The sequence below is a fragment of the Furipterus horrens genome, unplaced genomic scaffold, assembly GCF_987537825.1.
Source record: "Furipterus horrens unplaced genomic scaffold, mFurHor1.1.pri manual_scaffold_4, whole genome shotgun sequence".
In the NCBI taxonomy this organism is placed as follows: domain Eukaryota; kingdom Metazoa; phylum Chordata; class Mammalia; order Chiroptera; family Furipteridae; genus Furipterus; species Furipterus horrens.
Genome location: NW_028327174.1, coordinates 65,714,756 through 65,738,136, shown reverse-complemented (window position 1 = coordinate 65,738,136; position 23,381 = coordinate 65,714,756). Strand labels below are relative to the sequence as shown.

At 41.4% G+C, this 23,381-nt stretch overlaps 1 protein-coding gene across 1 annotated transcript in view; it reads left to right on the top strand.

Annotated features, from left to right (window-relative positions):
- Window positions 1–7,634: 7,634 nt before the first annotated feature.
- Window positions 7,635–23,381, top strand: part of IL26 (interleukin 26) — a 28,540-nt gene continuing 12,793 nt past the window's right edge. The window contains exons 1-3 of the mRNA XM_090275641.1: window positions 7,635–7,805; window positions 7,890–7,946; window positions 8,114–8,248. Of these exons, the coding sequence (XP_090131767.1) occupies window positions 7,635–7,805; window positions 7,890–7,946; window positions 8,114–8,248 (363 nt within the window). The remainder of the gene's footprint in view (window positions 7,806–7,889; window positions 7,947–8,113; window positions 8,249–23,381) is intronic.

The window sequence follows — 23,381 nt, the reverse complement described above, 5'->3', positions numbered from 1 at the left end:
AACTTATTTGTACTGTTTCCTCCTCTTCTCTTCTCTTTTGGGGGCTAACATTTTATCTTTTTGGTGGGTATATGACCATATTGATATCATCCTATAATGATATAGTGGTTGATGAGATTCTAAGTATTTGCTGTGTAGGAGACACACATTTTTTACCTGAACAAAGACAACAGTGGAAGCTGAAGACAAAAATGATGGATTGTCCCAGTCTGGCCCTCTAGATCCATCCACTGTTCTTTCCTATCCCACTTTGTACCTAGAGAGGCTGATGTATATGAGTTGCCCAATATATGTGCTTGCTCTCTGCTTTTGATCACATTTGACAAGTGGGAAAGTTAGCAGTAGTTTGAAGAGTGAAAATAAGGTCAGAGTATTTATTCCTCTGGAACCCTCTTGCCAGATTGCCATGCAGATCAGTTGTATACTTCTACCAAAATCTCCTTGCAGACCACTTTCTTCCATATAGTTCTCTTTCCTGGTTCTGAAAATATCTCTCAATCTTGTTCCCTAACAGGCTTACAGCTATTGTTAGCTTCAAGACACTGCACTATTTCTTGCAGGGTTTTAAAAACTCTTTCTGCACCTTAAAAAAATGTCAATCCCATAAACTCTTCTCCATGACCCAGTTTGAGTGTAATGGATGTTTTCTGCTGGGATTCCGAGCCATGCACGCCCTTTCTCACTCCTGTTCTCCTACCAACCCCTGCCCAGCAGCAGAATGGAGTTAGCTAATTCAGATGAGATCATTTATGGACCATAAATAGAAACAGTTTCTGGCATATCGGCATTGTGCGTAAACTTTTGACCCTACAATAAAGCAAAATCAGAAACAATGTTATGTGATTTCTAAAATTAAAACCATTCTTTAATTTTAAAAAGTCCTATTTTCCAACAGATTTCTCCACAGGGAAATAGAGGTCAATACGCAGTATCACCTGAAGGAATTAAGGAGCCCCTTCTCTTTGATCCAGAATCTTTTGTTTTTGTCTGTGACTCTGTCTTCTCCTTGCGGCCACACTGGGCACATGTGGGAATCTGTTTCGGCAGGGCTACCGTGTGGCTGGAGGAGGGAAGAATTATTACACCTGAAGAATTCTAACTCCTCTAAAACTGAGGTTGCTTCTCTTGTGTGTGACCCTTCTTTCTCCTTTTTTCTTGTTACAGCTACAAAGGATAGTCAGGGTGACACTCCATGCTTCTTTTAGTCACAGTCTCTTCCTTATTTCTATGGGGTTTAACCCTCTGGGCGGTTCTAAGCATTCCATAAGTGTGTGGGGGTTAGCCTCAAAAACCTAGAAATCGACCCGTTGTGTCCTTCCTAGCTGGTGCTGTTTCTTTTTGAAAACTGCATGCTGTGAGGTGCTTTTGTGAACTGTTTTTTCATCCGTGGCATTTTCATTTTGCCATCGTTGCAGATGCTATTTTTAGGTACAATGACTGCCCAGGGATCTTAGGAACTTTACATTGCAGCTTGACTCAATGACACCCTTAGAGATTTCAATCCAGTTGAGTTCAGTAAGCAGCTGTTTAGATATTAGGGTGTGCAAGATCCTGTGCTAGGGGCTATGAAAACATAAGGTTAGATATAATTTGTGTGCTCTCTGGTGAGCAAGACAGAAAAACACCTACTTAGGGGACAAGTGAACTGAAATGCACTGTGGGAGGGGCACCAAGATGACAATTGTCACTGCAGACGACACCAAAGTTGCATTTGAGCTGACCTTTTGCAGGCTAAGAAGTATTTCAACAAGGTCAAATGTTTTCTCATTCTATGCAATTGCCCCTTTTTCTTCCCCTTTGCAACCTGGGCATAGTTCATTGCTTCATCTTTAGGACTCTCAAAGCACTATTTATGTCTCTCAGTGTTTATCACACTGCAGTTTGATTATTTGTCATGTGTCTATCTCGAGAGCTTTTCAAGGACATAAACTGTTGTTCACTGTTGCGTTCCAGGACATCAGAATGCCAAGCACTTCACAGATGCTTGGTAAATGTTTGGTGGGTAGATACACGCAGGATTGAACAGCATCCTGGGCCCAGGGATCTGGATTACCATAAGGTTGGTGACGGGGTGCTCAGGGGAAGGCCAGAAGTCCAGAGCGGCTGGAGCACAGGTTGTGTGAACTGATGCACTGGGAGTTGACCAGCAGTTGGTAACATTAATTCTATACAACTTCCTATTTTTAGTCTTTGGGAACTCAGTTATTGATGGGACTTATGTGAAGAGACTCAGTGAACTAGTAGGACTTGGCTCACACCGTGCCTTAGCCCTTAACCTGATGTGGACTAATAAGGCAACAGCATCAGAACTCTGTATTTTAACTTTTTTCTTCTTGAGTTTGGGCAGCTGACACCCACTAATACTTCCCACCAACAAATGCCTCACAAAAACTATGGGAAAAAACTGTGGATGTTGCTGGTGGTATGGAATGAATTCTTTCAAAAAGCTAAATACAAAACAATCACATAGTCTCTGACACAGGCAGACAAGAAATGTTACCTGCAGGAAGACATTCAAACGGTAGGAGGCCCATCCAGAGCTTACTTGGCCCACTTTTCTTGGTAACAACTGATGTGTGAAGGCTGCGGGGAGCCCCCTGGTCTAAAGCTGTGGTGGTACTAGCAGCATCTGAGTCCTCTGTCCATGGTTTGTCAGGGTCTCCATGCTTTTTGCCTTTAGAAGGCAGTTCCAATGTATGTCCTGGGGTTTGTCCCCAGAGCATGTGAGATCTGCTTTTCACTGCTTCCGAACTTTGAGATGCAGACTCCTTGTCCTTAAAATGAGAAGACTGACACCTACCCTCATTGAAGAATAAAATCACTCCATCTTGACTGAAAGTGAAATTTTCCAAATTGAATTTGAATGATGTTCAGAAAAGAGAAATAAGGTGCAGCACCCCCCAAGCTGCCCCCGTTTCAAGCGTGGAGCCCAGGGAGGTGTCTTTTTGCCCTGTCCAAAAACAGACTCACCCCATTCCCAGGCATACTTCCTCTCCCATCATTTTGGTCAGAACAGCACATGTGCTCATGACTATCATTGGCCTAGATTAGGGATGGAAAAACTTCGTCTATAAGGAGCAAAAGAGTAAATATTTTAGGCTTTGTAGGCCACTTGTGGTCTGTATTGCATTTTTAAAAATTCTTTTCCTTCTCCTCTCAACACTGTTAATTAAATGTAAAAACCCTTCTTAGCTCATGGGCTTTACAAAAACAGGCCATGAGCCAGATTTGGGCTATAATTTGCCAATCCTTGGTTTAGATTAGATTATTCACAGTTCACTTTTCGGCACTAGGTACATTGATACCCCCCAAATTTCGGTGAGCAGGATTAAAAGAAAATGACTTTGTGAAAAATTAATGAGATCTGCTATAGGTAGCAGATGACAAATGCATTTAGCATTGAGTATGAGCCAGACTTAACAAACATTGCATAAAATTTCCCTAGCAACAACAAGTTATTATAGCAGAACCATGAAATACAATCATGGCTGTCCTATTGTTTCATTTTTTTAACTGTTTAAAAAAAGAATTTATTTTCTCAGAATTTTAGATTCACAGCAAAATTGAGAGGCAGGTAAGAGATTTCCTATTTATGCCCTGCTCCCAAACATGTATTACCTCTGTTATTATCAATACTCCCCAGCAGACTGGTACATCTGTTACAACTGACGAATCTACACTGGTTTTACCTATTTTGATGACAATAAATTTTTATTACAATAAAAATTAAATGTCTGTGTCACATCTTACAGGCCATCTCGGATTCTCTTGTTTTCGGTTGCTTCTGCAATGATCACTTCCATCTCTGCCGACACTCTGGACTCAGAAAAAGGACCACGGGGCAGATTGTGGAATATGTCTCCCCCTGGACTGCTGAAGGGGCCAGGTAATATTCATGGGTGTGAAAACTTAACTCCCCATGGGCAAATCTTCAATGGAGGAAGCTGGTGTGTAATTTCTATCCCCTTCCTTCCTTCTCTTGGTCTGACCCAAGGCATGGTGTTTATGTACGGCCTGTCTAGAGACAGTGGCCAAAAGACTGGCTGTCTCTTTCATCAAACACTGGCCATATTACTGATACACTAGCACGAGTGTGCTGGCCATCTTTGTTGGCCTTACTTCTCTTTTCTTTTACTCTCACTGACCTGTAATAAAGCATCAGCCCTTCAGCTTTGCCTCAGGCTCCTTTTTCGGAGGAACCTGGGCTAAGGCAATTCCTTACTAGAATCTAAGCTCCACGAGCGTAAAGATTTTGGTTTATTTTGCTCACTGCTTAGAATATTGCCTGGTACATAGTAGGTGCTCAAGGTATATAAGATCTGTGTGTGCATATGCACACACACATATGTATATATCTTATATATGACATCCGCTATATGCATCCGAAGAAGAATTGCATACCATTTTGAAAGAATTAATGAAGGCGTTGATTCAGGGAAGAACCCCTGGAAGAGACAAGCATCAAAACAAATTTGTGGGATAGATAAGAGACCTCTTATTAGCTTATTCCTCCCACTGAGAGCAAAAAAAGCCAGTATTTAACTGCGGTGAAGTGAACAGCCAGTATGTAGGAAGATATGAGAGAAAGATACAGAATGAAAAGAAGTGGCCAGCATCATTCAGCACCAAGCCACATGAGAGCTTCCCATCAAGCCTGATGCACAACTGATTTGATCTCCTACACTTCTGGTCTGGTCTGAAATGCAAAGGAGAGGCAGGAAACAATATTGAAGGCAGGGGAGCGGATGCCCGCTGCGGGCTCTATACCACTCATAAACAAAATTAGAAGATACAGAGCTCTTGTGGCTGCCCAACATGGCTCAGAAGTGAATTGAGAAGGAACATCCAGAAAGGCTCTCCCAAAGCAAAGTGTATTATTTTTATATCAGCACCCAAATTTCTTTCTTCTTTCTCCTTAGAGCTCTGACTGCCTTTGGTCTTTTCTCACCTTACAAAGCATTCTGCAGTGATCATGGGGTATATTCAGTAAGCCAACATTATTTCCTGAGCACGTACTATATGCTAGTCACTGTTTAGAACTGGGGTAACAGCAATGACCAAGCAGACAAAAATCTCTGCTCCACAGAGCTGAGATTTCAGGAAAGAAGGATAGTGAATAAAATGCATAAACAAAATATATCACGTGTTAAATAACAATAAGGGGTTTGGAAAAATAAACCAGAAAAATAAGACAGAGGAGCTGGGAATGGGGTTGATTCTAATAAGGATACTGTATTAGTTTACTAGAGCTGCCATAACAAAATGCCACAGATTAGATGATTTAAAGAACAGAAATTAATCTTCTCTCAGTTTTAGAGGCTGGACATCTGACATCAGGTGTCAGCAGGGTTGGTTTCTTCTGAGGCCTCCCTCCTTGGCTTGTGGATGGCCATCTTCCCTCTATACATGTGGTCTCCCCTCTGTGTGTGTCTGCGTCCAAATCTCCTTTCCTTAATCCAATAATATTGAATTCAGACCCTCTTTCCAAATATAGTCACATTTTGTGGCCCTGGGGGTTAGGACTTCAACATATGAACTTCGTGGGGGACCATATTCAGCCCATAACAAGTATCTTGGGAAAGCCTTGCTGAGAAGATGGTATTTGAGCAAAAACCTGAAAGAGCTGGCCATGCAAATATCTGGGGGGAAAGCATTTCAGGGAGAGGAAACAGCAAGTGCAAAGGCACAGGTGTGCTTGTGATTTTGAAGAGTAACAAGGAGTTACTGTACCTAGAGTAGGCGAACAAAGGGGAGAGCAGTAGGAGGAGAGGCCAGGAAGGTACGGAGAATGGGAAAAATCAGGGCCTTAGGCCACTGAGAGAATTTTGGCTTTTTACTCTGAGTGTGAGGGAAAGTCCTCAAGGGAAAAATTATGTTGTTAATGGCCTGAACATTCAGGTTCAAATACATTGATTGCCTCGCCTGAGTAAAGTCTATTAGCAGCTTATGCTGATTTCCTCAAGACCACAGGCTGAAAAAATGGTCCAATGTGTAATACACTAATACACTTTGACAGAAAAATACATTGATTTCTGGGACTCTCACTATTTTGATTTCTAAATTCTGTTTCCATTCTTGTTGTTATTACTATGCACCTTCTTTTTTATGCACTTAGAAAATTACGTAGAACGGCTGCTTTTTAAGGTCATATGTGCTTTTTGATAAAACTTTGAAGGATGCCTGGATTTTTGCATTGTACATCCTTTCTCTCCCAGTCAACTGTCTTCTTGTGAAGCATTCTCACCTCATTTCAGAGGGTGTGGCTGTTATCAGCAGAGCTGCTCTTGTAGAAATGAGGCTTGGGTTCTTCAAAGACATCCACTTACTTTTTGAAACATCAGAAAATACTCCCAAGTGTTTGGACCTTTTATGCTATACTTCCTCCTTCCTCTTTTGCCAGTCCTGGCTGCTTTGATTTAGAACCCAATCTTAGGTTCTGGTGCTTGTTATGGACTCTGCTCAGTTTTGGTGAACATCTTACTCACAACCAGATTCTTAGTATTGACTTGCCCGGGACTATGTTACCTCCGTTTGTGTGAGGCTTTGGTGACTTAGCTCTGCTTCTCAGTATATAATCCTGGGCTATGTCTATTTCTTATCTTGGGGCTGCTACTCAGAATGAACCTTACTGATCACCATAGAAAGTACTGGGACAGAACTGAGGGTGAGAGTCCATGGAGCATCTGCCTTCAGGGCCCCCTAGCACCTAGCATTGTCTTTTGTATTAGAAAATCCGTGATAAAAACTTATTAATGGAATAAATTTTACAAAAAAGCAGTCATAGTGGTATCTTATGATGCAAAAAGGAAGTCTCTGTTAGGCTTATATTAGATGTGCTTTTTTAGATGAAGTACCATGGAAGGTACTGAGGATTTGAATAGAGAAAGGCAGGGTCTCTTTTCTCAAGGAATTCCCACTCTACTGGTCCAGAGTTAGAGGAAAATTCCATGTGATCAACTTGGCTAGAGATAATAAAGAAGCTTTTAATTTGTGGGTGTTAATCCCAGGTCCAGATCCAAATAAATAATGAATATATTAGGGGAGTCATAATTTCTGAGCTGGACAAACTCTTGAGAAAATTTGGAAAACCTGTCTCCTGGGTTTTGATGCTGGCTGCAGAGAGTTGGCTTCTGAGGTAAGAGAAGGGGCCAGGTGAAGGGTTTGGCAAGGGATAAATAGAAAAATTTATATGTCATCCTGAGTGGATTTCCTAGGTCTGTCTAATCTACTCTTTGGTTCAATTTTTTAAAAAAAATATTTGCTAGAAAAGGAGATATTTTTTGTTGCATATGTGAATTGTAACCTGTTGTGATATGCAACTGAAGTTTTAACTTTTCTTTTTTTTTGAAATGAGGCCCCATCCTTACCAGTAAATTTGACCTTTTGCTTAACATCACAGATGGTGTGGTCAATGTTTTTTGATTATGAAGCAAGCTCACTCTCTCTCTAAAAAAAAAAAAAAAAAAAAAAGATCAGCCAAAGTGATCTTCCTCCCTATAGACTGTAAGCTATCTTTCACAGCATCTCATTAAAACGGCAGCCTTGAGGGTTAAAGTAGGTTATCCTCCCCTCTAACTAACTCAAGTAACTCTGCCTGCTGTGAGTGACACAGACCCAGGGTGAGGTGCAGGGACATGTGGGGGAATTGCATTTTGAAGTCTGGGCTGCTGTTTGCCACTCTGTCTCTTGCTATTGCCAAGCACAAACAATTTTCCTTCTCCCAGAGCTGTTACCCAAGGGGAACACTGTCCCAGGCAGTTGACATGCTCTATGTCAAGGCAGCATGTCTCAAAGCAACAATTCCAGTAAGTATTAAGCTCTGTTGGAATGATGATCTAAAGGATATTTGCAATCCTGGATAAAACTTATTTCTCTTCGTTTTATTGTAGGAAGACCACATAAAAAATATACGATTATTAAAAAAGAAATCAAAAAAGCTATTCATGGTAAGTCAGAGCCGCGCTTCCCCATTTCTAATTGTTTGTTGCTTTTCCCTTGCATTAAAAATTTTCCAGATGGCCATTAAGTAATAATCAGGGGGATGTTTTTTCAGTGGCATTTTACAAAGGTATTTGTGGTTTACTTTATGCATTTTCTTATTCCTTATTTATAGAAAAACTGCAGATTCCAAGAACAGCTTCTCTCTTTCTTCATGGAAGATGTTTTTGGCCAACTTCAATTACAAGTTTGCAAGGAAATACACTTTGTGGAAGAATTCCATAGCCTCAAGCAGAAATTGAGCCACTGCGTAAGTATGTACAGCAAATATGGTGAGTTTGATCCTAGAAATCTACCTAGAAAACAAAATGTATGAAGCTGTCTGCACACCAAAGGGTGAGTAAAAGGGCTTTCTAATTGTTGGCTTGTAGTCCAGATGGAGAAACCTCCTCACCAGGGAATCAGCATCAAATAACCACGCGTAACTCAGAATGCCACTATTTATTATTTTGTAAGGAATGGCATGTAAAACATACTGAAGAGAGACAAAGTAAAAATAAGATGGAATGCTACTCAAATATTCATTTAATTTTTATCATTCTCTCTTTATGATTCCCAAATAATTCATTCATTCATTTAATAAATATTTAAGTACCAACTAAGTTTCTTTCTTTCTTTCTTTTCTTTCTTTCTTTCTTTCTTTCTTTCTTTCTTTCTTTCTTTCTTTCTTTCTTCTCTTTCCCATATTGATGAAAACTGTATAGATTGCCTTTTTCTTATTTATTTAATTTTTAACAGCTGCATCCTTTTAAAGGCATGGTCTCAGTCAAAATGAAACAAAAAAAGGGGGGGTATGTCTTCTATGAAACCTAAATTATTTAATGTTGCTTATAGTCATTGCCACTGTATGCAATGGGGAATTAACTAAGAAGATAAAAATGACCACATTTCTATAAAAATATCCACAGTAACAAAGACCAGTGCAGAGAAAAAACAAAACAAAATAAAATATCAAGTCGGGATCTGTGCGATATTCGTTGACTTACCTCTGTGGGGAATGCTGAATATTTTCTGTGACTAGGGGTTCCAAGCAGGCTTTCTGCAGCCTCCTGCGGTTGTGCCTTGCAGCTGGTGCAGGGGTGGTGGTGGGGGGGAGTGATGATGATGATGACAGTCCTTGGGTGGCAGTTGGAAAAGAGCGCTCTCTCTTGGGCATGATGGTTATTGAGGCTTAAATGCTGGGCAGTTGGAGGTGGCTTTTCTTTAAGAATTAGGGTGTCTTTTTCTTGTGGTTTATGAAAAGGCTCAAGAACTTAAATTGCAGCCCCTGTTATAGAGGTATTTATGAGGGTGAGCCGGTCAGGTAAAAGAAAAATTCAATGAATCTATGTTCACTTTTTTAAGGTTAGTTTGTGTTTATGTCCTTCTTTAGGACTTGGGTGGCATAGCTTTTCATAAACTCTCCATTCCATTAAAATAATGACACTGGTTAAAAATGACATACTGGAACCTCTTTGTAGAACACAGAGAATGCTCTGGGCCAGTTCCTTTGACTGAAATAACAGAAAGGGCATCACTTATCTGTGCTTTGTCCTATAGTTACTATGAAGTCCACTTAGTCAGTGAAGAGTATAGTCTCTTAAATTTAAGTTGAATTATTATATATATTTATATTTCATTTGGTCTCCCTGATTAGGTGATTATTATCCCAAGTAAGAGTTTTCAACACTAAAAGACTTGAAGGGGAGGCGAATAATTCACTGAAGCACTTGACAGCAGGGGAAACAGAGACCTATGGCAGTGACTGTAGGCTAGAGTGGAGTCATCTGAAGGAACAAGCGAGCTGTTCCCATTTCAGTATCTAGAAACAGAAATACTCTCCAGCTTTTAAAAGTATCTTCTATCTCTCTTTTTTGCTAGAGGCCTTGATTCCTCTGCATTAGCCATCTGATTTAATGTTATTCTGAACGAAGTTTGTTAATGATGGTGAGGTACTAGGAGAAATCACTATCTGATACAATACAGTGTTATCTGGACACCTGGAACATCCCCCACCCCTCCGAAGCATGTCTGTCTGTTTTTGCCATTGATTATTTTTCTTGGCACTGACAGTTATAATCCAAACCAAGCAATGTTATAGGTGAAAAACTTAGAAAACACAGAACTGTTTAGGAACTCTAGTTTTCCTTGATTTGTCTTCGTTCCTAAAGGAACATCAACCTATCAATAAAGACTTCTTTCAGGGACTTGGATCACAGAAGCATCAGAGCAGCGTGGCACTTCTGGCTGATTGTGGCCGCTTACCAAAGTGGCTGGCTCCCCCTTATGGCTAAATGTGAGTACAACACCCAGTCAACCTCCACAAAACCACTTAACTCAGGGCTGCACTTCTTAAATTCTCCCACCAGGAGCCAGCCACTCTTCACTTCAGTTAATTTATCTCCAGAGCTGTGGAGTCTATGCCCCGGGGCATAGAAAGAGAGTCAGAGGATTAGCCTGAGCTTTGGAAAGGCTTCTCAGACTTATGCTTTAGGGAAATAGGCGCTTGCCTTGTGTTTAATCTTTTGACCAATCATAATTTGATTTTTATTTTTTGGCCAACAGAAGCTGGTATTGATTTTATATAAATTTACTCATCATCTGTTCTTGGTGGACTTCTAAATTACTGATTGGGGCAGGGTTTAAGCAGGGGAGACGTTAACTTAAATGTGATATTAATAAAAATGGACACTAAATATAGCCATCGTATCGTATCGTATCGGCAGCCGTCCGTCTCGAGAGACGATGGTGTAGCTTCTTAAGAGTCTATCTGCACCGCCGAGAATGATTGTGCAGTCCGACTCGGGAGTGACACGGTATCTGTCTCCTCCCGTGTTGAATCGACATCTTGCGATGACGCTGGAGTGTCCTCTCCAGTGAAGCTGAAGCTACAGAGCCTGGGCAGGGTGATATGGAGGGTCTGCTGTTGCCCATGCAGCAGACCCCCCCTCTCTTCGCAGCTGAAGGGTCCAAGGGAAAGACAGAGTCAATACAGCTTGGCTTCAGGTGCGCCGCAGGAGTTGCCGGTGTTGACTACTACGTCAAACCGCCTTAGGGACTCCGGCTCCGGATTTTCTGTCGGGGTTTACTCCCTTAGCCTTTCCCCTGAAGAGGTATGCCGCAAGGCAGCGGAGGTTTTTTGGAGTCAGAGTTTTCCTTCTCTGATGTGCCCTGACTGGAAGATGGAACCAGCGACACTTAGCTCGCAGGCCGACGCTCAATCCACTGAGCCAAACCAGCCAGGACTAAATATAGCCAACATAGAAGATAATTACACCTGCTCTACTCGCGCTGTTGTCCTTCCTATTGGGGCTATTATGGGGAAAATGAGTTAAAACACAGAGCTTGCAGTCCAGGAGTTTTGTGGTGTGTGTGTTTGTGTTAATAGGAGGATTCTAGTGGGAAGGGAAGGGGAGGGCAAGGTCATTATACAAATAATTATAACAAGAGGAAGAAAGAAGAAATGCAATAAGAGGACTAGAAAAACTTGGGATTCAGAGCAGAAATTCGCTTGTATAAATGAAGCAGGAAAAGTGTCAAGAAGGAAAGACTTTGAAAGGGACCCTGAGTTCTGAGGATTCTATTTCTGCAGAACCTCAACATATTCCAAAAATGGACTCAGGCTTTTTTTCATGATTCAGAAACAGAAGGAAATGGCCCAACCCTTGTTTCCAGAACCCAGAATTCTAGGCTAATGCTTAGGTTAGTGTAATGCTATAGTGTAAATAGAATTTGAGGGTTTGATTTAAAAAAAAAAAAAAAAAAGCAAACCAACACTGCATTTATGACATTGTTTCCAGAGTTAAATGATGTCTGGATTTGAAACTTACATACAGAACTTTGGCATATGTTCCATTTGTTTAATATGAGTACGTGGTGTCTGAATTTATGCCAGTAATAAATCATTGATCTGTGCTTTCCTGAAAATGTTTTTTCTCCCCTCAAAACATGGAAATAGCAAAAAGAAAAATATGATATTGATTGCTTTATATAATTTAGAGAATCCAACTATTATTTATTTTGTATCTTAATACATTGAAATAATAGTAAGGATTACTACAACTCTTTATAAATTGTTACCTAATAATGGTGGTTTTTAAATGTGCTAGTTCTATGTGGATGTTTTGTTTCTCTTGAAACTTTTTAATAAACATCTGGAATTGTTAAAAAACAATAACTCCTCTAAAGATGTGAAGGTATTTTAGTCATGATAAAATTTTTAAAGTATCATAATTACCCTATCTTGCCAAATAGAATTTGACTCTGGATGAATTTGTTGAGTATATGTTGAGCTATGTGGAACTTTTGACTTATCAAGAGCAAAGTACTAAATTACTCCTTTAAAACTGACAGTAAACTTCCTTGGTGTTTTTAGGAGCATTTGTGTTGGGGAAATACTACAATTTCTGTGATAGAAAGCTGCTGTATTAGATGATCAAATATCACTATCTTGAGTTATATCTGAGTTATCCTTGGTGAGTGTTGTTTTGTGTCAACAGAGAAAAAACTGAGTCTAGTACAATCAGGAATTAGATAGTGGATCCCATGTTGTCAGCTGAAGATGATCAATATCTCTTTCTATCTGCAGTTTAATGGAGCTTTAAGATTACTGGCTGTATATAGCTAATGGTACAACTTTTTAAAACATTACCACCAACCAACCATCAAACATTTCTAGGCTTTAGATTTCTTAGTTCACAATTCAGATACAAAATTAAAATGTTCATGGAAAGAAAATAATCCTAAGACTTCTGGCTAAGATGGAGGTGTAGACAGACACACTGTCTCCCGCCACAACTAAGAAAAAATACAACTACCTCAAAATTAGAAACAACCAGAAGTTCCAGAAAATCAAACTGCATAGAAGTCCAGCAAACAAAGATATAAAGAAGAAATACTCATCCAGACAGGTAGGAGGGGCAGAACCGGGGCAGAGCCAGGGCAGAGAGGATGTGGTGTAGTGGTGGCAGCAACAGCGGCGGCAGCCGCATGCTGGCAGAAAGTGCAGTCACACATTTTAAAAAGACAGGAGGGACACCTGGGGAGGGTTCCCAGTTCCTTACTGGACCTAGCAGCTCATGGTCCCAGCACCGGGGAAAATCAAGCCTGATTGCTTTTGACTGTGCAGACCAGTGAGGGTTGGGGTGGAGGAAGAAACTGCCAATCTCAGCAGAGTCCATTTGTTTAAAGGGTCCCCATGGTCTAGGAATGTCCACAGACCCACCCACTCTGGGAACAATGACCAGGGCAGCAACTAGGGGGGCTCCAGTCTGGTGCAGAAGTGGGAGAGGTGCCTGGAATAGGGGTGAGTGCTGGGAAGGCAGCATTGTTCCCTCTCAGATGCCCTCCACATACGTATAGCACCACATTATGGTGAAACAGGTCTCCCTGTACTGACGAATCCCTAAGGCTCAGTCCCTTACAATGTAACAAGAGCGACAGCTCTACTGGGGACATGCAGGCAAACAAACACAGTAGCCTGTCAGAATGAGGAGACAGAGAAGTATGGCCCAAAAGGGGAAATGGATCAAGGTTCCAGTGGGAGAACTAAGTGATGAGGGGGAGGTAGCCAACCTAACAGATAGGGAGATAGACAACCTAATAGATACAGAATTCCAAACACTGGTGATAAAGATGCTCACATGCTAGACAGATATGCTTGAGTACTGCAAACACATAAGAAGAAGTGAAGGCTATGCTAAGTGAAATGAAGGGAAATCCACACAACACAGATGGTGAAGGGTAGGAAACCAGGGTTCAAATCAATGATTTGGAAAATAAGGAAGAAAAAAACAGTCAGTCAGTGCAGAATGAGGAATCAAGCATTAAAAAAATGAGGAACACTTCCCAAATTTTGAGAAAGAGATAGACATACAAGTCCGGGAAGCACAGAGGGTCCCAGGTGAGCTGAACCCAGAGGGGACCACACCAGGATGCATCATGATTGAGATGCCAAAGGTGAAAGATAAAGACAGAGTCCTGGGGGCAGCAAGAGAGAGACAGAGAGTTGCCTACAGGGGGTGCCTATAGCACTATCAGCTGATTTCTCAGAGGACACTTTGCAGGCAGGAAGGGACTAACAAGCAGTATTCAATGTGATGAAAGGCAACCTGCAACCAGGATTACTCTATTCAGCAAGGCTATCATTTGGAATGGAAGGGCAGATGAAGTGCTTTCCAGACAAGGTGAAGCTAAAGGAGTTCATCACCACCAAGCCATTATTACATGAAATGTCAAAGGGACTTATTTAAGAAAAATATCAAAACTATGAACATTAAAATGACAACAAACACAACTATCAACAACTGAATCTAAAAATAAAAACAAAATCCAACTAAGCAAACCAGATAGGAATAGAATCATAGGTAAGGGGATCATTTGGAGGGTTATCAGCTGGGAATGGGACTGGGAGAAATGGGGAAATGGTGCAGGGACTAAGAAGCATAATCGGTTGGTACAAAATAGACAGGGAGAAGTTAAGAATAATATAGGAAAGAGTGAAGCCAAAGACCGTATATACATGAACCATGGACATGAACTAGGGGGGGTGAGATTGCTGGAGGGAAGCAGGGTACTGGGCAGAGGGGAGCAAAGGGGAAAAAAATTGGAACTACTGTAACAACATAATCAATAGAATATACTTTAAAAAAAATTCTGCGTTTGTTCCCCTTATTTGTTTTTTCCCAGGTAACATTGAACATTGTACTACTTATTACCATGTGATAAAGGCAAGGAAACAAATAATTATTCATGTTTTGAGGGTTTTTGGATTTATACTTGATGCGTAGCCATCGAGTGGCTGAAATCAAGGGTTTTCTTCCTTTCTTTCCTCTATCTCTCCTTTCCCCAAACATATTTTCAGAATATTCCATGTGCCTCTTCTGAGCCAATTTACTGAATAGCTTATTCATGAAATGACCAACTTTTTGAATCAATTGTTTTTTACCTATCTAATTTTAGTTGGCTGGCTTTTATTTTATCTTTGTATGAAATAATTTCTTTGTTTTAAGAAATATTCTAATTTGTCTCAGTTCCAATTCTCAGCAATTGGAGACAGAGTAACAAAGAGAAGGGAGACTGGGGAATAAAGAACTGAATCTTTTTGAACATGCAGAATTCTTTTGACTATAGTTAACATTAATCTAATCTCATACATGAGAAAAATGCATTTGTAAGAATTCTCCAAAGTCAAGAATACATTCAAGCATATGTACAAATTTCAATATCAGAGAAACACTAGCTGCTATAACAAATATTCCCGCAAATTTTAATGGCTTCACATTTTAGAACTGTATTTCTTATTCATGTAAAATTCCAGTTGCACTTTTTTCAGGATGAGGTTGCTTTCCTTCACGTTATGAATCAGGGATGCAGGCGCCTTCTATACTGCAGCTCTGGTGCTCCCTGCGCCTTTTGCATTCAGTCAGGTGAAGGGGGAGGAGAGCAAGAAGAAGACATATCTGCTTCTTATAAGCGTTGCTCCCAAAATGACACATAGCATTCTGCTCGTATTCCATTGGCAAGATATACTCACATGGTTACAATAACTGCAAGTAAGCTGGGAAATGTATTCTAGTTTATGTCCAAGAAGAAGAGGAAATAAATCTTAGTCAATAGTTAGCAGTGTCTGATATAATTATTCAAGAGTTTTTCATTAGTGTATTATTAATGACCAGGGATAGCCTCAGTTTCTAGGGTACCTTTGTGCCAATTAGACAGAGAATGTAGCCTTGCAGTGAATGGGATACTTTCTTAAACTGGGCACTCGCCTGCAGGGCCTAATCTGCACAATGGTGCAGGTTGGTTCTGCTCATGACTGTAATCAATGAATGATTTCTTCTTATAAATATATTCTTCCCATGAATAAGAAGGGAGCTGAGACAAATATTGAATTTTCCTTAAAATGGTGTAATAAGGACAAAATGAAATCCCAATCATCTGAAACTAAATGGTTAAAATAAACTGATTTTTACAAATCAGCTTACAGCCGTTTGGCCTACTCCTATATTTTCCAGGTCCTGTGCTAGGTGTTGGGGTAAAAAAGACCATATTATTAGGTCCCTGCTCTCCAGAGGTTAACTCTTATGGGGAGAGGAATATAAATGAAGAAGTTCAGTGAATCACGTAGTACAACATGTATGAATACTGATTTGCTGTCTGATGAAGTCACTGAAGAAGTAGTTAATTCCACCTGCTCTGGGGCTTGGGGTTTATGTTGGGAGAGATTTAGAAGAGTGTTATTAGGTGAGGTGATGACTGAGTTTAATTTGGGGGGAATAAGGGGTGGAAACGGTGGGGAGGAAGCTTGAATTAAGGCTTGATGGTATAAAACAACATACCACATTCAGGAAACTGCAGGTGACACAGAATGAATGTAATGTGACTTGGGGAATGTGACGAGGAGGCTGATTATTCAGATTTTAGTGAGGAGAGCTGATAGGGGCCAGGTTAAGAAAGGCATGGTAAGGCTGGCTGAGGAGGTTAGATTGCTTCAGGAACAAAGTGGAAAGCCATCGAAACTATGTCCTAATCAAACACTCTGTTATACAAAGACTTCTTTGGTGAACATAGAGGGGCCCACAGAGTGGGTGAGGCTTGAGGTAGAGGAAACAATGACAGGATCTTTGCAGTAATGTGCTTGGACTGATGCTAGTGTCACAGTGAAGAGTGAGGAGGGTCTGAGGGAGGCAACAGAGTCTGAGAGGACTAAGGTTTCTGCTTGGGGGCTGGCTGGGCGGTGGTGCCATTCATTCAGAGTACAGAAGGAGAAAGCTTGGAGGAAGGCTAGGAAGTTCCTTTTGACCTGCTCAAAGTTTGAGGAGTCCCACGCATAAGTATAGTCATCAGAGTAGTATGTATGCTTTCCATGTATATATATACATATATATTTCATGTATGTTTAATTATTTTTGATGTATTTATTAACAAAGTTATTGAGATATAATTGACATACATTAAACTGAACATTTTTAAAGTATATAATGTGGTAGTTTTAACATAAGCATATACTTGTGAAACCACCACTACAATTAAGATAATGAACATACCCATTACTCCTCAAAGTTTTTGTGCCCTTTGTCCCTCTGTCCTGTCCTTCTGTCCCCAGGAAACCATTAATCTGTTTTCTGTTATTATAGATTTGTTTGTATTTCTTAGAATTTAATGTAAATGGTATTATATATGTCTGGCTTCTTCCATCCAGAATAATTATTTTGAGATTTATTCATGTTATTGAGTGTATCAATAATTAATTCTTCTTTTTTATTGCCAAGATTCCATTGTAATGATATAACACAATTTATTCACATATTGATAAATATATGTTCTTCCCCCAGTTTTTGGCTATCACAAGTAAAGCTGCTATGAGTACTCATGGTACAATTAATTTTATTGATTTATCGAAGAACCCGTTTTTAGTTTAATAAATTTTCTCTATTGCTTTTCTGTTTTTATTTCACTGATTTTCATTCTGGGGTTTATTTATTACCCTTTCAGTTTTTTTTTTTTTTTTTAAGGTTGAAGCTGAAGTTATTAGCTGAGATTTTCCATCTTTTTTTTTAAAGTATATTTTATTGATTATATTGTTACAATAGTTCCAATTTTTTCCCCTTTGCTCCCCTCCGCCTGGTACCCTCCCTCCCCCAACAATTCCTCCCCTCCAAGTCCATGCCCATGACTGGTACATAAAGCTCTCATGCCTCACCCTTTCATATATTCTTCTTCTTCTTTTTTTAATTAATTAATTAATTAATTAATTAATTAAACAATAAAATAGAACAATCCCTCCCTCAGACTTAAGACCCTTGATAATCTTATGAAGGACAATGGGCGAAGGTCTTGAGCTCTTATAGCTGCTTCAAGCTGGACATGGTCATCGTCCTACCTACCCTTGGGTCCAGAAATCCCTATAAGAGTGGGGGTGTGGAGGGGAGGGTGGCCTTCCCACACTGGGAAGGATCGTGCAGACTCCAGGTCGGTTGGCTATCCCCAGACAACAGCATGCTTGATTTAACAGGCTGGCATCCTTGTTGTATTCTGGAGGCAACAGATTTGGCAACAGGGTTAAAAAACATCATTCAATCCATAACCACTAGATGACAAAAGACAAGTATTAATTTTTCAATGTCCCACATTAGGGAAAAGAAGGGCTTCTTTGGAGGAAGGTGTGTCAGGTACATTTCACCTGTCCAAAACCCTTTTGCCCATTATATTTAGTTTGGGCTGAGGGAAATATTTTAGGTTTCCCCCCTCTCAGACCTCTGGGCCCTTTCAGTCCAAGCCATTAGGACAGAAAAGAGAAACCAGTTCTAAAGTGAAGCCCACAGACCACCCCATACTTCACCAACCCAGCCAGTTAGTTCAGCCAAACCATTGAGTCTCAGGAGGCAGCAATGCAGGCAGGATTAACTGAGGCCTACACATACAGATAATCACTCAGGTAATGAGATCATAGGCTTATGCCCTTTGAAAACAGAAAACACATGTTAATTTATGTAACATAACCCACATACAAGTCTCTAAATCTGTAGGACTGTCTTATCGGAAAGACATCCAGTTGCAAGGCATTTGACATTCTTCTCGCCTGTAAATTAAACATCTTTGATAATGCCACAGACATAGTTTAACTTTCAAATGAAAACAAATTTTAAATGAAAAACTTTAAAGATGGTTAGCTGCACTACATTATAGTCTACCACTGAGCATTGTGATTTTCCTTGAATCACAATTTTTCTCCCTAAGATTATCCTCCTTGTCATTAAAGGGACTGCATTAAGTCAATTTTTAATTTATCCTGTTCATTTACATAAACACAACAAGAGCAGCAAATGATCACTTATGATCTTTAGTTCTGCTTTGCTGGAACTTACGCAAGGAACATTTAGGGTGACCTTCAGTCTGCCCTTCAGGGCACAGAAGCAGAACCACATACCTGGCATTCAGCCTTGCCTGTAAACACCTGTCTTTTCCAAGTCCTTCTGGTTTTCCAATGTGCCTTAAGGTCGTTTCTAGCCATCTTTCAGGAAAACAACTTTTATTCCTTCCCTGGAAAGATTGCCATGGACCACAAATCCAACCAAGGTATCAGGCCTTTTATCTCGTGGGCTTTTATTACCTTTGAAAGTCAATCCTATTTCCTCAGGGCTTTTTGGTAACAACCAGAGCCCAAGCATGTCTCCTTTAGGCATGACATTCCAGTCAAAGTGTTAGTCAAAAAAACCTCTATTAACAACTGGTCTTGTTAGTTTAATGCAAATAAACTTATGTCATTACTTACTTCTTTAGAATGCCAAACTCTGGAGGGATCAGATAGGGAGAAAAATATACAGTGTGAAGGAAAATCCTTGTCCTTCTAATATTCACTGAACTGGCATTTCCATTCTTTATATTTTTATTTTTTTCCCCCACTAAAAATTTTTTTTCATTACAGTTGTCCCACTTTTTCCCCCTCTTGCTTCCCTGCACCCTGCCCCCCCTTCTCCCACATTCAGTCCCCACCCAGTTGTCCATGTCCTTGAGTCATTTATACATGTTCTTTGACTAGACCCTTCCCCTTCTAACCCCCTTCTCTCCCTCCCATCTCCCCCTTTGTTACTGTTAGTTTATTCCTTGTTTACATACCTCTGGTTCAATTTTGCTCATTTGTTTGTGTTGTTCATTAGTTTCCTGTAATAGGTGATAGCTTAAGGTATTTTTCTTTTGTTGCCTGGCTTATTTCGCTAAGCATAATTCTCTCTAGTTCCATCCATGTTGTTGCAAATGGTAGAAGTTCCTTCTTTTTTTCAGTACTTATTCATTGTCATTTTCCCCCTTTGTACTCGTGTTCCTCTCTGTCTCTCTCTGTTTCTTCATCTTCTTAAAGCAGACCCTTTAGCATTTCTTGCAATGCTGGTTTGGTGGAGATGTATTCTTTTAGCCTCTTTTGTCTTGGAAACTCCTTATTTCACCTTCCATTTAAATGAAAGTCTTGCTGGGTAGAGTATTCTTGGTTGTAGGCCTTTGTTTTTCATTGCTTGGAATATTTTTTGCCATTCTCTTCTGGCTTGTAGTGTTTCTGCTGAGAAATCTGATGATAGCCTTATTGGAGCTCCCTGGTATGTTATTAGTTGTTTCTCTCTTGCTGCTTTTAGGAGTCTCTCTTTGTCTTTGAAGGTTGGCATTTTAATTATGATGTGTCTTGAAGTGGGCCTGTTGGGGTTCGTCTTCGTTGGGACCCTCTGTGCTTCCTGGACTTGCGTAACTCTTTCTCTTCATGTTAGGGAAGTTTTCTGTCATTAGTTTTTCAAAGAGGTTTTCTATCCCTTGCTCTTCTTCTCCTTCTGGAATTCCTATGATAAAGATATTATTACGTTTCATGTTGTCCTGCAGCTGTCTTAGAGCCTCTTCAGTCTTGTTCAGTCTTTTTTCATTTTGTTGCACTGTCTGGGAGTTTTTGTCTACATCGCTGATCCAATCTTCTGCTTCCTCTAGCTTGCTTTTAATTCCTTCTATTGTGTTCTTCAATTCAGAGATCGTATTCTTCATTCCCTCCTGGCTCTTACTGATAGTTTTTATGTCCTTTTTTATCCTGGTGAAATTCTCAGTAAGTTCCTTGTAGTTTTTCTGGAGTTCCTTGTAGTTTCTGCTGAGCTCATTGAGCTTCTCCATAATCCATGTTTTGAATTCCGTATCTGATAGTTGGCTCCCCTCTATTTCATTTAGCACTCTTTCTGGGAATTCTACCTTTCCTTTCAATGGGGGGTTGTTTCTCTGTCTCCCCATTTTTGTGACTCCTATTGTTTGTTGGTGCTTCTTAGAATGATCTGCACTTCCTGGATCTGCCTCTGGTGACGTCAGATTGTGTACCAGTTTGGGCCTAGGCAGCCTGTTGGAGACTTCCAGGGATCTGCTGCCTTTGTCTGTCTTCTTTAGTTGTTAATCTATTCAATCTGTGATTAGCCGTCAGGCTTAAGGACCATGGGTGTGGCAGCTTAATTCCCACAGGAAGAGCTTTTGCTTCCCCTCAGGCTGATGCCACTTGGAGGTGGGGGAGGTGGGAATGATCTGTCTTCAGTATGGGGATGAGTCTGCACTGGGACCTGGTTGGCTGCCTCCCCAGTTCTCCCCTCAAAGCCATGACACCAAACTCTCCCCAAGTATCTCTAGTCCTCCCTGCCTTCCCTCCGCTCGAGCCCAGGTAAGTGGGGGCCAAAGTATTTTTGTATGTGATCCACTTAAGAGCTCTTTTCCTCCTGCTGTTTCTCCCCAGCTAGCAAGAAACCCTGTGGTTTTTCCACTTTTCACAGCTGGATACTATTTTACTTTCCACTCTGTTGCTGTAGGCTGGGAAGCTCAGTTGGGGGTTTAGATCCTGTCCTTCTCAGGGGGAACCCCCGGCTGCTGAGTTGTTTCTCAGTCCCTTCAGCTGCCACCCATGTGAGCCCAGCCAGTCCTTCCGTGTCTCCGCACTCCCTTCTGGTCACATTGTGATGTAGCGGCCTTTTCTGTCTCTCCGTGGTTATAAGACTTCTCTCCAGCTAGTGTTCGGTTGGTTATTCCAGATGATTTCTCCAAAATTAAGTTGTAAATTCAGACTAGTTCTGGGAGGAGGTTAGTGTAGCTTCCACTTACTCTTCCACCATCTTGTTTCTCTGGGTCCATCTTTTCATATAAGGATTTAGTGTTATAAATTTCCCTTTAAATATTGTTTAGCTACCTCCCACAGTCTTTCATGTTTTCATTCACTTTAAAATGCTTTCTACCTTTCCTTTTGATTTATTATTTTATCCATGGGTTATTTAGAAGAGTGTTATGAGGTTTCTGTATACTTGGGGACTTGTCCAGATAATTCTCTGATATTGATTGCTAATTTGTTTATAACTGGGTCAGAGAACAAAATTTATATGACTTGAATCCTTCTACATTTTCTGAGCCATCTTTTATGGCTCCAAACTTGGTGTATTTTGGTAAATATTCTATGTATATTTAAAGGGAAGATCAATGAGAATGGTCAGCGACTGCTTGAGCTTTTGTGTCACCACGGCCTGTGCGTGACAAACACATTCTTCAAGTGCAAAGAGATCCACCAGGTGTCATGGAGGCACCCCCGCTCCCGTCATTGGCACCAGCTTGACCTCGTCATCACCAGAAGAACGGATATTGGCAGCACCCTCCTCACCCGCAGCTACCACAGTGCAGACTGCGACACGGACCATGCCCTCGTGGTAAGCAAGGTGCGCATAATGCCGAAGAGGTTGCACCACTCCAAGATGAAGGGTCGCCCACGCATCAACACCAGTTGTGCCAGCAACCCAGTTAAGACCCAGCAATTCATCAACAAGATGGAAGATGCACTCGGCGAGGGAGTGGCGGCAGATGACATTATCGAATCCAATTGGCCACGTCTCCGCGATGCCATATACAACTCCGCCATTATTGCTTACGGGAAGAAAGAGCGGAAGAACGCTGACTGGTACGAGGCTCACTGGGAAGAAATGGAACCCGTGATCAAGGCTAAGAGGAAGGCCCTACTGGCTTACAAGGTCACGCCCACTCCCAGTACACTTCAAGCTCTACGGGCTGCCAGGAACAAAGTCCAGAAGACCGCCCGCCACTGTGCCAACACCTATTGGCTAAACCTGTGCAGAAGCATTCAGGAAGCCGCCGATATAGGCAATGCACGAGGAATGTATGAGGGTATCAAGAAGGCAACAGGCCCAATCCCCTCCAAGATCGCCCCCCTTAAGTCCAAGACAGGTGAGGTCATCACTGACCAGGAACAGCAAATGCGGCGGTGGACCGAGCACTACCTCGAGCTGTACGCAACGAGGAACACCGTAACAGACACTGCTCTTAACGCCATCCCAGACCTACCAGTCATGGAGGAGCTAGACACCCCACCTACTGCGGCAGAGCTCGGCAAAGCCATCGACCGCCTCGCTTGCGGGAAAGCACCAGGAAGCGACGGAATCCCTCCAGAAATCCTAAAGAGCGGGAAACCAGTCCTGCTACAGCCGCTCCACCATCTACTCTGTCTCTGCTGGAAGGAGGGTTACATCCCCCAGGATATGAGAGACGCCAACATTATCACCATGTACAAGAACAAAGGAGACCGCAGCGACTGCAACAACTACCGGGGCATCTCTCTCCTCAGCGTCGTCGGCAAAGTATTCGCCCGGGTCGCTCTTGCCCGCCTGCAGACCCTTGCTTCCCGCGTCTACCCAGAGTCCCAGTGTGGCTTCAGAGCTGGCCGCTCAACAGTGGACATGATCTTCTCCCTACGCCAGCTGCAGGAGAAGTGTCACGAGCAGCATAAACCACTCTACCTCGCCTTTATTGACCTCACGAAGGCGTTTGATCTGGTCAGTCGAAGCGGACTCTTCAGCTTGCTACGGAAGATTGGCTGTCCACCACATCTGCTTGCTGTG